The sequence below is a fragment of the Schistocerca serialis genome, chromosome 5 (genome assembly GCF_023864345.2).
Source record: "Schistocerca serialis cubense isolate TAMUIC-IGC-003099 chromosome 5, iqSchSeri2.2, whole genome shotgun sequence".
Taxonomy (NCBI): Eukaryota; Metazoa; Arthropoda; class Insecta; order Orthoptera; family Acrididae; genus Schistocerca; species Schistocerca serialis.
In genome coordinates this window covers 371,810,900-371,826,199 of record NC_064642.1, presented here as the reverse complement: position 1 = coordinate 371,826,199, position 15,300 = coordinate 371,810,900, and the positions used below count along the sequence as shown (strand labels likewise).

The following is a 15,300-nucleotide window of genomic DNA, read 5'->3' as shown; positions in this document are numbered from 1 at the left end:
CAGACCTGTCCCTTTTTTTATGCAATGGTTTAACAATAGCCTATTTCAGTCTATCTGGAAAAAATGCCCTGTTTCAGTGAGCTATTATGTATGTGACTGAGAATCCTACTTATCTGTAGGGAACAAGCTTTTGGTATTCTGTTGGAAATGCCATCAATTCCATGCGAGCTTTTACTTTTGAGCGTGTTTATTATTTTCCAGATTTCTGTTGGAGAGGTGAGTTGAATTTCAGTTTTATCAAAGTGCTTAGGTATTGCCTCTTCCATATACTGCCTTGCACTTTCTAATGAATAGCTGGATCCTATTTTTTCTTTAATACTTAAAAAATGATTATTAAACATGTTTTTTACATCTGATTTTTTGTTAACAAACTTTTCATTGAGTTTGGTAGAAACTCAGTCCTCCAGTACTCACCGTTGCCCTGTTTCCCTTTGAACAATATTCCAAATTGTTTTAATTTTATTATCAGAGGTGCTAATCTCAGACACAGTGTAACTGTTTCTGGATCATAACTCCTCCTAGCTGTAAGATACATTTCCCTTTACTGTTTACAAGATATTTTTATCCCTTTAATAACCCACGGCTTTTTAGATGTTTTCTTACAGTTATATTTCACTGTTTTTTTAGGGAAACTGTTATCAAATATACTCACAATGGTGTTATGAAATAAGTTAAATTTTAAATTACCAACATGTTCCCTGTACACCTCATCCCAGTCTTAACTGTGCAGGATTTCCCTAAAATTAGCAATTGTTAAATCATTAATTGAACACACTATTTTGGAGGACTGTTTTGCATTATGTATGGAGCTATGTCATGTACTGTAACTAGCTGTGAATCATTACCAGACAGACCATTCTTAACAGGAAAAGTTTTTATTTGATTAAATTTATCTTGTTCTATAAATACATTATCTATCAGTGCATTCCTATATCACCCAAGTAGGAAAATCAATAACTGACATCAGATTGAAAGAACCAAGTAATACTTCAAGGTCAAGCTTTCTGTCATATTCTTCCAGAAAATCTATATTGAAATCCCCACATACAATAATTTGCTTCCTTCTGTGTGACAGATAGCACAACAAAGAATCTTAAGTTTTTTCCAGTGGGGACCTATACACTGGTACAATTATAAAAGCACCATTATTTAGTTTGAGCTCCTATGCACATGCTTCTGTAAGTTACTCTATACAAAATATTTTAGTTTCTAAATTTTTCACACTATGATAAATTTTTACATATATGGAAACTTGTCCTCTTTCCATAGTGTCTGTACTTAGATGTGTTGAAAGCTTATCTCCATCTACATTTACCTTTTCATATCTGTGACTATATGATGTTCTGACAGGCATTGTAACATCACTTCCACCCTCAGTTTCTAAATCTTATAAACAAAGTTAAAGCTCATCTACTTTGTTTTTGGGTCTCCTGATATTTTGACACAATCTGCTAACATTATTTTTCACTGTACTTTTATGAGAATCTTGTGATATTTTAATATCTCTAGTACCTGCTTGTCTGAGCTTCTCATTAAGCTTAATTTACTTCAGTGCTGAATCATTGGACATTGATCTTAAAGAGTTTCAGTGTGCCCCCCCCCCCCCCCCCCCCCAAGATTGTTTCATCACAGCCAATTTACCCTTCCCTTTCCTATTGAGATGCAGGACATGTCTTGTGAAGTCCCAGCTACCAATACCATCAACAGGAACCAAACCAATGCCTGACAAAGTAGCTGCCCGAAGCTGATCTAGCTCCATATTAACCCTCCTGATAGAGCTGTTCAGCTGGGGCCGATCATACTGCATGAAAGCAGGAACCAAACCAACATTTTTATGGTTCATTGCATTACTATTTTTACCAGCCACACCCTATTAATACTGTTTCTCTGCTCCACCCACCATTACAACATGATACTGCTTTGTAAAACCCTTGCACATTGATCCTACATCCTCTATCTCTTGCACTGGGTTTGAAAAAACGTGTGGCCTGATACTGTCACCTAATTTTTCCTGTAAGATCTGGCCCACACCTCTTCCATGGCTACTACCCAACTACAGAACTTTCGTCGTGCTCTCTGCTTTTGTTGACACAATTGGTTTCTTGTGATAGTCTGTTGAATATTGACTGCACTTACATCTACCTGAGCTTCTTCATAAGTTAACTGAAGTAGCAAGGCAAATCTACTGTTTGTGCCAATGATGAAACTGTCAGATACTGTTCTCTTTCTGTGGCCCCTGTTTCTTGCTACCACTTTCCACCTGTCTTCGCCCTTCTGCCCCTTTAACCTCATCAGTTCCTCCTTGGCACTATCTAGTATAGCCTTAGGGGCTGTAATCTTCCCTTCCTGTTCAGCTATTTTCTTATCCCTTGAACATAATCTGAAATATCATGGGAGAGACCCATTTATGTCCCCACTTCCCATGCCACTACATTCCCTGCCCCCACCCCAATGTAACCATCTGTCACAACAGCTGCATATTACCCCAGAACTAACTTTCCTATGGCAGATCAAACACTTCTTGCTCATCATTTTTTACAATATTTTTACAAAATAATAGTAATATTCTATTAACTGCATGCCACAAGAGTCACTTAAGTTATGTGGAACGCTAATATACAGGGCTATTACAAATGATTGAAGCGATTTCATAAATTCACTGTAGCTCCATTCATTGACATATGGTCACGACACGCTACAGATACGTAGAAAAACTCATAAAGTTTTGTTCAGCTGAAGACGCACTTCAGGTTTCTGCCGCCAGAGCGCTCGAGAGCGCAGTGAGACAAAATGGCGACAGGAGCCGAGAAAGCGTACGTAGAGCTTGAAATGCACTCACATCCGTCAGTCATAACAGTGTAACGACACTTCAGGACGAAGTTCAACAAAAATCTACCAACTGCTAACTCCATTCGGCGATGGTATGCGCAGTTTAAAGCTTCTGGATGCCTCTGTAAGGGGAAATCAATGGGTCGGCCTGCAGTGAGCGAAGAAACGGTTGAACGCGTGCGGGCAAGTTTCACGCGTAGCCGCAGAAGTCGACGAATAAAGCAAGCAGGGAGCTAAACGTACCACAGCCGACGGTTTGGAAAATCTTACGGAAAAGGCTAAAGCAGAAGCATTTCTTAAACAGGAGATTGGAAAACTGATGGATCGGTCGTGGTGGAGATCATGATCAACAATTCATGTCATGGCCTCCACGCTCTCCCAACTTAACCCCATGCGATTTCTTTCAGTGGGGTTATGTGAAAGATTCAGTGTTTAAACCTCCTCTACCAAGAAACGTGCCAGAACTGCGAGCTCGCATCAACAATGCTTTCGAACTCATTGATGGGGACATGCTGTGCCGAGTGTGGGAGGAACTTAATTATTGGCTTGATGTCTGCCGAATCATCAAAGGGGCACATATCGAACATTTGTGAATGCCTAAAAAAACTTTTTGAGTTTTTGTATATGTGTGCAAAGCATTGTGAAAATATCTCAAATAATAAAGTTATTGTAGAGCTGTGAAATCGCTTCAATCATTTGTAATAACCCTGTACATATATACTAATAATATACCAACAGAATGCACTTAAACTAACATTAAAACTCAAAACTAAGCCTAAGGTCGCGTATGCGCAATATGAATGTTACGCGTTTTGAAAAGAAATAAAAGTTTGAACTTAAAACCTTTAATTCCACAGTAGAAATGGCACTATTAAATATATGTGTAATGAAAACAACGTAAATTCTTCACTTAGTACTTATGCAACCATCTTAAATTTGTACGTAAATGTACATGTAAAGCATGCGGAAGCTGACCCTTAGGCTATATTTTTCTTTGGTTCGAGAGATACTTCGAAACGAGTGAAACCTTCAATAGATAATATGAAGTAATCTCTAATGAACTTCCTTATTGTGTAATATTCCAGGACACGAATAATATTCATGATTTCTTCTGTGATATTCATGTTTCACATGAAATTATCTTATTTTTGATAGTTGTAACATTGTCCAGAACTTCAGTTAATTTGCTAAAGAAAATTGCCTATATGACCACTATGTGATCAGTTTATACAAAGAAGACTAACTTTTTGCCAGTGCATATAGAAAGAGAAAATACAACAAAGTTTAAAATGGAAACACCAAATGTGAGCCAATTTATGTAAAGAAATAGATTTTATTCACCATTGCTTGGAACTTCCTTCACCCTGACAACAGTAAGCAGAAGTTGAGAGGGAGACTCATACTTTCAGATTTAACTTTTCTAACTTCTAAGAAGTTTCTATTTAGTTTTTAACTGTAGGCGTGGTGCTATGTAATACGATCAGTAATATAATAATTAGTGATATCTTTTTACACCTGTTTCTTTCATTCTTCATTATAAGATTAAACATTAGTGTTCCTTGTTTGAATTCAGATGCATCATGCATGCAGTGCCTGAGTTAATATTATGGTTATCAAATAATTAAGAGGTATTATATGTGTTTGGATAAAAGTAGAAGTGATTTCACTGGTGTGAAGAGCCTCGGTGCATGAAAACTGTCAGTTGAAAAACTAACACAGCTACAAAAAAGAAAGGGGGGGGGGGGGGTGTCAGAGTGTTGGTTGAAAATTGAGGCTGCATCATAACAGAGTTGTAGATTGTTACAATCTTGATCTGGGGAGGGGGGGGGGGGGGGGGAGAGGGAGAGTATCAATTGAACCTTGAACCTCTTCATGCTAGGCAGTTTTGTCCTGTGATGTAATGGTGATGTGACGTGCAAGGTCATACATGCTAAATCAGGAAGAAGAACAAACACCAACAATTTTTTTCATCTGTATTACATTTTGAAATTAGATTGTGGTGACAGGCTGACCTACAGAAGCTCAAGGTATAGTTTAGTTTTAGACTGAAAGGAACTGAGAGTTGGTAAAGCCAATGAATCTGGATAAATGTCTTAGTTGTGGTGAAGTACTGATCTGTAGTGTAGTCTGAGGTATACACAGATTAGGTTGAAAGGTGACAGTTAGGTTGTGAGTTAGTGAACCAGCATTGAACGCTTTAGTTAATCTGGTCTAGGGTAGTCACACAGTGTTTCAGACAGGAGTATTTTGATACATGCACCAATGAAGTCGGACACTTGAAGTATATGGAATTAGTCAAAAGCTATCACCAATTAATATTGATAAATAAGAAGTTAATTTCTAGGCATATGGAAGGAGGAGGGGAATGGGTGAAAGGTGCTGGAGAGTGTATTGTGTTTTGTGAATCCTCTAGAGGATTATAATGCATAGTAACTGTGGTGCTTTGTGGGTGAATGAAGACAAATTAAGGTGAATTTGAAAAGTGATTGAGACAGTTAATGTGACAGAAGTTCTCATCTGTGGTCCTGAAGTTACTAAAAGGTTATATGAATGCATGGTGTCTGTTCTTTCGGACAGACACCACTCATTCATATAGTTCATTCCCCTTGATGTGCAATGAATCCTGCATGTTCATTGCGGATGCACAATTACATTCAAACTCCTGTGGGAATCTCAAAGTAGTGAGCAAGAAGGACATGGATGGGGACTGCAGAGTGGTGGTGTTAGGTGAGAATGTGGATTGACTGAGAGGCATGCCGAGATAGTCTGTGCAATTGCGATAAACACTGTGTTTGGATGGTGCAGTGGTTAATGTAACTGCCTTGTCAGCAGGGAGATCCAGGGTTCGAATCCCGGTCCAGCACACTGTTTCACTTGTCACCACTGAATCCGCTTAAAGTCCCATTGCAGCGGACATCAGTAGTTCCTTCCCTTCCCTTTCCTTTCTCCCCTTCACATTCAACTTACATAAAATTGGCGAAAGGTGTTGAAGCAATTTGTAGCAGCATTGTGGGATACTGCACCAATCTATGTTGTAGAATGGTGCCACCCACATCACAATGTAATTTCTATATGATAAATCACATTCACCAGTCTGTGATTGATGTTCTCTATCCTGGCTATATTTTAGGCAGGCACATACGAATACTGAATGATTCCATGCGCTCTTGTCAGGCAGCATCATAATTGTGTTAAAGAGTCTAAACATTTAAAAGCTTCTACTTCTTGAGTTTTGTGTATATTAAAAAATTAGATGGAAGAAAATAATTGCACCCTTAGTACTGCGAAAGTTTCACTTATTCCATAGCTCACATAATTATCCTTGTAAGTTGCAGATCTATTGTGGAATCATGATTTCTTTGCCCTCTCTCCGTTGTTAACCGGAACGAACACATTTTCAAGCAAATTATCTTTAAACAAACTGTCTATTCCAACAAAAAATGTACTACCTTAAACTGGACCTGTTCCATTGAGAGTTAATTCAGGGTAAAATGCCTACCAATAAGTCCTCTACTATTTGTGCAAAAAACTCTCTCTCTTCAGCACTCCTTGAAAGACTTAGGAGATCAAGTGTTTCGCCTCACTTCCCAAATATAATATTCCCAGCTCCATTCTTGCCATACACATCTTTTTGTTCCAATATTTTCATTTGTCTTTCCTTTGGCAGCCATTTTTCTGTTCTTTGCCCTTTTCATTCATTTTACAACTGTCCTTGTTCTATTTTCTGCGTCTTTTGATACTCTCCAACCTTTCCATTTCATAGATTAGATTAGATGTACTATTTGTTCCAGGAGATCCATAGTGTGGAGATCCTCCAGAATGTAGACCATCTCAGAAAACAAGAATACACAATGTATATTTACAAAGAAAACAAATATTCTTATGTACCTTCCGAGATCCCAAGTGAAATGATCCTCATGATTAGATTTGATTAGATTTAGTTTTCGTTCCATGGACCCAAAAAATGAGATGATTCTCTTGGATGTGGAGCATCAGAAAATGTAACATAAAACATTTGAATATAATACTTACTACCATGATCATTTGTCCAGAGTTCAAATCCCTTTCCAGCACACTGTTTCACTTGTCGCAACTGATTCTACTTAAAGTCCCAATGCAGCTGACATCAGTAGTTTCTTACCTTACCTTACCTTAACACATCCATCTATGTTGTAGAATCCTGTGGCGCCATCCACATCACAATGTAATTTCTTCTTCTTAAACACATTTTCAAACAATGGAAACTCCAAGTAGGAACATCAACAGTGTAGGAAAAGACAGATTGCTACTTATCTACATCTACATCCATACTCTGCAAGCCACCTGACGGTGTGTGGCGGAGGGTACCCTGAGTATCGTAAAGAAGAGAGATCAAGTTGCAGACAGGCACAATTAAAAGACAATCACATGTAGCTTTTGGCCACAGCCTTCGTCAGTAAAACAAACAAACACGCACACACGTGCGCATGCGCGTATACACACACACACACACACACACACACACACACACACACACACACGCACACGCGTCTCTCTCTCTCTCTTTTACTGGTGAAGGCTGTGGCCGGATGCTGTATGTTATATGTGAGTGTATCTTAATAGCGCCTGTCTGCAACTTGATCTCTCTTCTTTACGATAAGTAGCAATTTGTCTTTTCCTACATTCTTAAATTTATTTTCATTTATAAGGTAATATTGAACGTGGTAATAAAACATGTAAATGTTGAGTACACTGAAGTGCATATGATAGATCAATTTAATATGATTTAACATATCTCATCAATTTGTGTGAAACTTTTGTGGGGTCTGTATGCTGTATCAAGTCAACTAATGATATCAGAAACTACAGTCCTTTTTTTCCGTGCCTGTTCATTCATGCCATATCTACCATAGTTAGCAAATACAGTCCCATATATATTTTTTGTGAGGATGTACTCAAACTCTTACTGGTTCTATTAATTGTATTATCTCTTTTGTGAATGAACCATGCAATTTTCTAGTTCGCTCAGTGTGCTGAAATACTCCTGTAGGCTGTTTGTTAATGTTTACATATGCAGCTAAGGCCTCTGGTTCCATTTAATCACAACAATTTTATATCTCCATTACATTCAATTTTTCAGTTTTTTACATCTTGCCCTAATCTGATACGCTGTGGCCGAGCGGTTCTAGGCACTTCAGTCTGGAGCCGCGTGACCGCCATGATCGTGGGTTCGAATCCTGCCTTGGGCATGGATGTGTGTGATGTCCTTAGGGTAGTTAGGTTTAAGTAGTTCTAAGTTCTAGGGGACTGATGACCTCAGATGTTAAGTCCCATGGTGCTCAGAGCCATTTTTGTCCTAATCTGATATTTTGTTTTTGTTATCCAATATCTGGATTGTGTTTTAGCCGGCTTTTCCTTTACAGTATAATGAACCGCTTATCGAGTGCCTGTATGTACCAGTTGTGTATAGACATTTTCGTTTTTATTAATCCCCCTCCCCCTCTTTATGCCTGGTCCAAAAGTCATGTCTGAATAAAATAGCTGCATCAAGTGTTTTAATTCTATTTTCCCTCCTGCCTTTACTCTGTGTGGGATATGGTATGTATTTTTCTTATTACATTCTGCAAGGGGTGGGCCCCAGCAGTGGGATCAGTTGTTTGAAACAATCTGTACAGTGATGTTGGGTAAGGGCCAAGGAATCACACTCTACAACCATTCACCCTGGTGTGCCCCTTTTTGAGAGTAACCAACAAAACAATTTTGGAATTTTGTGTGATGCTCTACAGGTTTAAAAATAGTAAAAATTTACAGGTTGACTAATGTAATGGCTAAGATAAGTGTGCGAAAGGTAGTCAGTTGGAATCTCATCAGGTACCTCAAAATTTTCTTATTTTTAAATCTTTATGAAAAGACTGTGATCACTATTTTCATTTGATTAATAGGTTTACATGCTTTTTCTTTTATTTGTATTCCTTTGTCGCATCATTTTAATCAATCTATTAACTTCTTAAATTGCTCCTATGTTTTGTCCTGATCATTCTTTTTCCACTTGGAATCTTTGTACATGTGACTTTAATTATTTTTATTTGTCTATCATGATGTTTAAACATTTGAAAATGCCAATCTGTTGGACAAAGGATGTACATATTTTTGGATGGCTGTCATCATACTAACATTTAAAATATAATTTGTCTTGCACTATGGACAAAATAATGTGAATGGTGTTTTAAACAAATGCAGGGACTATAAAATGAAATTCAGACAAAATAATAATAATAATAATAATAATAATAATAATATAACAGATAAAACGCCACATAACAAACCTGACATCATACTCACCAATAAAAAAAAGAAATTAACACAACTAATCGAAATATCCATACCCAATACAACAAATATACAAAAGAAAACAGGAGAAAAAATTGAAAAATACATCCAACTGGCTGAGGAAGTCAAAGACATGTGGCATCAGGATAAAGTTGACATCATACCAATTATACTATCAACTACAGGAGTCATACCACACAATATCCACCAGTACATCAATGTAATACAGCTACATCCAAACATATATATACAACTACAGAAATCCGTAATTATTGATACATGTTCAATTACCCGAAAGTTCCTAAATGCAATATAACACATACCGTACAGTTAAAAGGAAGTGACGCTTGATCAAGGTCCGCGTCACTCCATTTTTAACCGGACTTAACGTCTGAGAAAGTGAAGGAAATAATAATATTAATAATAAGGCCCGGGAAAAGAATAGGCCTCCGGTATGTTCTGCCAGTCGTAAAAGGCGACGAAAAGAACAAACCACTAATAGGGCTAACCCCCCTTTTAGTGTGATTACTTGGTTCAGGACAGAACTAAAGATGCCTCGGACAAGCGCCGTCATGGTCGGGGACGACGCTTGAACCCTATGCCCGCCCACAATGGTAACGACACTGCTAGCCAACTGGAAAATGATTTAAATCCAAATGGAGGTGTTTTGCAGGATATGCTTCCTGCAACCACCCTAGAAGGAAAACAAAGACAGAGGATGAGATGGTCAGATGAAGTTAATCGACACCTCATGTTCTGTTATTACCAAGCAACAAACCTAGGAACCAACACAACTGGATACAGATCACAAGTATACACAACATTTATTACCAGATACCTGGAATTAAAATTTTTAACAGAACAACGACTAGCTGATCAGATCCGTGTAATAATAAAAAATAACGGGATACCCCAGTCAGAATTAGAAAACATCAAACAACAAGTACAACAAATACTGGAACAAAATAATGTGCAATCAGAAGAAGAAGAAAATACAGTAATGGACTCAAACATCCCAGAGCAAACAAACAAAGACCAACATGCATCAATTAAACAATCAGAGGAAAACGAAATCTCAAGACAGCCACCAGAACAAGCACAAATAGAACACGAAGAGACACACGTGTTAGATATAGAAGAGAAATTTCAGCTGGCATATATAGAATACAAAGACACAAATACAGACATCAGACCATTCTTGCATAGACCTCCAAATAACCCACAAGTCGAAACAACAATAAAAACTATCAACACAATCATACACAACAAAAACGAAAATACAACTATGGAAGAGTTACAACTACTGGTTTATATAGGAGCACTCACTACACTAAATATACACACTAGGCAGAGATCAGAACAAACCAACACACAGAGGAAACCCACAAAACCAGCATGGCAACACAGGCTACAGATAAGAATAGAAAAACTGAGAAAAGACATCGGACAGCTAACACAATTTATAAGAAATGAAATATCAGACAAAAAACGAAAAAGGTTAGGTAAAATCTCACAACAAGAAGCAATAGAGCAATTAGATGAAAAGAAGCAGAAATTACAAGCATTGGCCAAACGACTTAGAAGATACAAAAAAAGTGAAAATAGAAGGAAACAAAACCAAACATTCAACACAAACCAAAAGAGATTTTACCAAACAATAGATAACACACACATTAAAATAGACAATCCACCAAACATAACAGACATGGAACACTTCTGGAGCAACATATGGTAAAAGCCAGTACAACATTACAGGCATGCACGGTGGATACAAGCAGAAACAGACACATACAAGATGATACCACAAATGCCTGAAGTGATAATTTTGCAACGTGAAGTCACCCGAGCAATTAATTCTACACACAATTGGAAAGCCCCTGGAAATGATAAAATAGCAAATTACTGGCTAAAGAAGTTCACCTCAACACATTCACATCTAACTAAATTATTTAACAGTTACATTGCAGACTCATACACATTCCCTGATACACTTGAACATGGAATAACCAATCTGAAACCTAAAGATCAAGCAGACACAGCAAACCCAGCTAAATATCGCCCCATAACATGCCTACCAACAATCTACAAAATATTAACTTCAGTCATTACACAGAAATTAATGACACATACAACACAGAACAAAATTATAAATGAAGAACAAAAAGGCTGCTGCAAAGGAGCACGAGGATGTAAAGAGCAACTGATAATAGATATAGAGGTGACATATCAAGCTAAAACTAAACAAAGGTTGCTACACTACGCATACATTGATTACCAAAAAGCCTTTGATAGTGTACCCCACTCATGCTTACTACAGATATTGGAAATATACAAAGTAGATTTAAATTGATACAGTTTCTAAACATAGTAATGAAAAACTGGAAAACCACACTTAATATCCAAACAAATTCAGATAACATCACATCACAGCCAATACAGATTAAGCGTGGAATATACCAAGGAGACTCATTAAGTCCTTTCTGGTTCTGTCTTGCTCTGAACCCACTATCCAACATGCTAAATAATACAAATTATGGATATAATATTACTGGAACATACCCACACAAAATCACACATTTGCTATACATGGATGATCTAAAACTACTGGCAGCAACCAATCAACAACTCAACCAATTACTAAAGATAACAGAAGTATTCAGCAATGATATAAATATGGCTTTTGGAACAGACAAATGTAAGAAAAATAGCATAGTCAAGGGAAAACACACTAAACAAGAAGATTACATATTGAATAATATGGAAAAAACAGATGCCTATAAATACCTAGGATACAGACAAAAAATAGGAATAGATAATACAAATATTAAAGAAGAACTAAAAGAAAAATATAGACAAAGGCTAACAAAAATACTGAAAACAGAATTGACAGCAAGAAACAAGACAAAAGCTATAAATACTTATGCTATACCAATATTGACCTACTCATTTGGAGTAGTGAAATGGAGTAACACAGACCTAGAAGCACTCAATACACTTACACGTTCACAATGCCACAAATATAGAATACATCACATACATTCAGCAACAGAAAGATTCACATTAAGCAGAAAGGAAGGAGGAAGGGGATTCATCGACATAAAAAACCTACATTATGGACAGGTAGACAATTTAAGAAAATTCTTTCTAGAATGAGCAGAAACTAGCAAAATACACAAAGCAATCACTCATATAAATACATCGGCTACACCACTGCAATTTCATAACCACCTCTACAACCCTTTAGATCACGTAACATCAACAGATACGAAGAAAGTAAATTGGAAAAAGAAAACACTACATGGCAAGCATCCGTATCATCTAACACAGCCACACATCGATCAAGACACATCCAACACATGGCTAAGAAAAGGCAATATATACAGTGAGACGGAAGGATTCATGATTGCAATACAGGATCAAACAATAAACACCAGATATTACAGCAAGTATATTATTAAAGATCCCAATATCACAACAGATAAATGCAGACTTTGCAAACAACAAATAGAAACAGTAGATCACATCACAAGTGGATGTAAAATACTAGCAAATACAGAATACCCCAGAAGACATGACAATGTAGCAAAAATAATACATCAACAGCTTGCCTTACAACATAAACTTATAAAACAACACGTTCCCACATACAAGTATGCACCACAAAATGTACTGGAGAATGATGAATACAAATTATACTGGAACAGAACCATTATAACAGATAAAACACCACCACATAACAAACCTGACATCATACTAACCAATAAAAAGAAGAAATTAACACAACTAATCGAAATATCCATACCCAATACAACAAATATACAAAAGAAAACAGGAGAAAAAATTGAAAAATACATCCAACTGGCTGAGGAAGTCAAGGACATGTGGTATCAGGATAAAGTTGACATTATACCAATTATACTATCAACTACAGGAGTCATACCACACAATATCCACCAGTACATCAATACAGTACAGCTACATCCAAACTTATATATACAATTACAGAAATCCGTAATTATTGATACATGTTCAATTACCTGAAAGTTCCTAAATGCAATATAACATATACCATACAGTTAAAAGGAAGTGACGCTTGATCAAGGTCCGCGTCACTTCCCATTTTTAACCAGACTTAACGTCTGAGAAAGTAAAGAAATAATAATAATAATGATGATGATGATGATGATGATGATGATTGCAATAACATGGTTAGAAATATAAGATGACAAATTGGAAGCAATTGAATCGAAGTTAATACACAACAATAATCAAAATCACATGAAGAAGGATTCTAAGTGGAAAAATGCAAGAAAATGATGTGTTCCATATGATGACTAATATGATGTGACAAATGAATAGAAAAAAATTACATTTAAACCAATTAAGTGAATAAAAATAATGATCAAGGTCATTTTGATTAAGATTTAAAAATTTCAAACCACCTGACAAAATTCAAACCCACCCCTTTTGCATGTGAAATTAGTATTTTAATCATTATGCCATGAAAAGTTTGTGAATTCTTACCTATTTGAAGCTATATATCATCGCACAAAATCCAAAACTTTTTTCTTCAATTACTCACAAATGAAAGCCCACAAGATGAAAGGCTGAAGGGTGTGATTCCCTGTACCTTAACCTACATCACTTTAGAGATTGTATCAAAAAGTTGATCCCACTGCTGGAGTCCTCTCCTTGTTAGTACTGTTTATTTTATCTTTTATTATGCCCTGAGTACCATATCCTCATATTTCAGATTCATTTATTCTTTCTTATTAATAAATCACTTTGTTTTGCACATATACCTAGAGATGTCTGTCATTTGAGACAGAGATAGATTTTAGTTCTACATGTATTCTCTTTTTGCTCTAATTCAGGCTTGGGTTGATAAATTGCTGGAATTATATTGTTACATACTTTTTCTTGTTTTGTATTTGTCCAACTGACTAAATTATAAACATTCAGAAGAACAATAAATAAATAAATTGCAGTGCCTGTCTGAAACACCTGCCAGTTTGATAAACAGCACAGATACTTATGGTTTAATTTTTTGTTAGGTGGGGTACTAGTTCATTCATGATCAGGCTGCAACCGACTAAGAATAAACATCATCCATGATAGTTGTTAAGTTTTGAGAAGGCACCTTGCTTACAAACTAGCATGCTTTCCTAAATGGATGATTTTCTTTTGAGTATTATTTCACTTTTCATTACAAAAATAACTAACTAATTTTATTGTTTAATTTTGTACACCATTTTTTTTTCACTAGATTTATTATTATTATTATCATTATTATTATTGTTTTTGAGAACTTCTTACATTTTTAAAAATTATTTTTGTTCATTGTAGTTACATGTATCCTACTAAATATTTTCAGTTTCTTGTCCTTAATTTGTTGTTTTGTTTATCATCTTTATATTGATTTCCTAATTTATTTGTACATTCAGCTGTGATGGTGATTGTTTTGAAATCACGTTAGTTAAAGGCCAGTCTAATACATTTGGCACCTCTGGATCTGCCGAGCGTCGCATATGGATGCAGAAAATATTAGAAAGTATTACTTCAGTTTTTCCAACAAGGATCACAGCAGAGTACACACGAGCAGGATGGTGTTTCTTAAAGGTGAATTTCATGTGTATATTTCATAGCTTTGTATTTCACTGTAATTACATATGTGTGTGTGTGCGGGGGGGGGGGGGGGGGGGGGGGGGAGGGGGGAGGAGGAGGGCTCACTTTTGCACAATTGTTGAGTAGGCTTATTTTTTAATAAGTAAATTTTAATTAAATCCATTTGGACAAGGGAATAATTAACTATGTGGGGTAAAGCTCACAGTCTTTGCTTTAGATAACCATTGGAATTCATTTATTATACATATGCTTTAATTATATCAATTTCTCCCTACCACTTGATACTTGATATAAAAAATGTGAAATGGGAGTTTGAATGGTAATAGAGTTGGGTATTAACGGTATGAGTGAATAGCTAAAATTGCTCTGCGTCGGTGGGTGTTGGGTTGCATGCCGATGTTGTTAACAATGCGCATTATGAATGATGGGAATGGAGTGCAATGAATTGAGAGTTGGTTTCGGTAATGAATCGGATGCTTGTTTGTAATTTTCTGTGCTCCATAAATAAAGATAGATGGTAATTTGTTCTTATGGGCT

The 15,300-nt window shown here is 36.4% G+C and overlaps 1 protein-coding gene across 1 annotated transcript in view; it reads left to right on the top strand.

Annotated features, from left to right (window-relative positions):
• The window catches only part of LOC126481071 (arf-GAP with Rho-GAP domain, ANK repeat and PH domain-containing protein 2), a 155,756-nt gene that overhangs the window by 15,575 nt on the left and 124,881 nt on the right, over positions 1-15,300 (top strand). Inside the window, exon 2 of the mRNA XM_050104556.1 lies at positions 14,583-14,757. Coding sequence (XP_049960513.1) covers positions 14,583-14,757 — 175 coding nt within the window. The remainder of the gene's footprint in view (positions 1-14,582; positions 14,758-15,300) is intronic.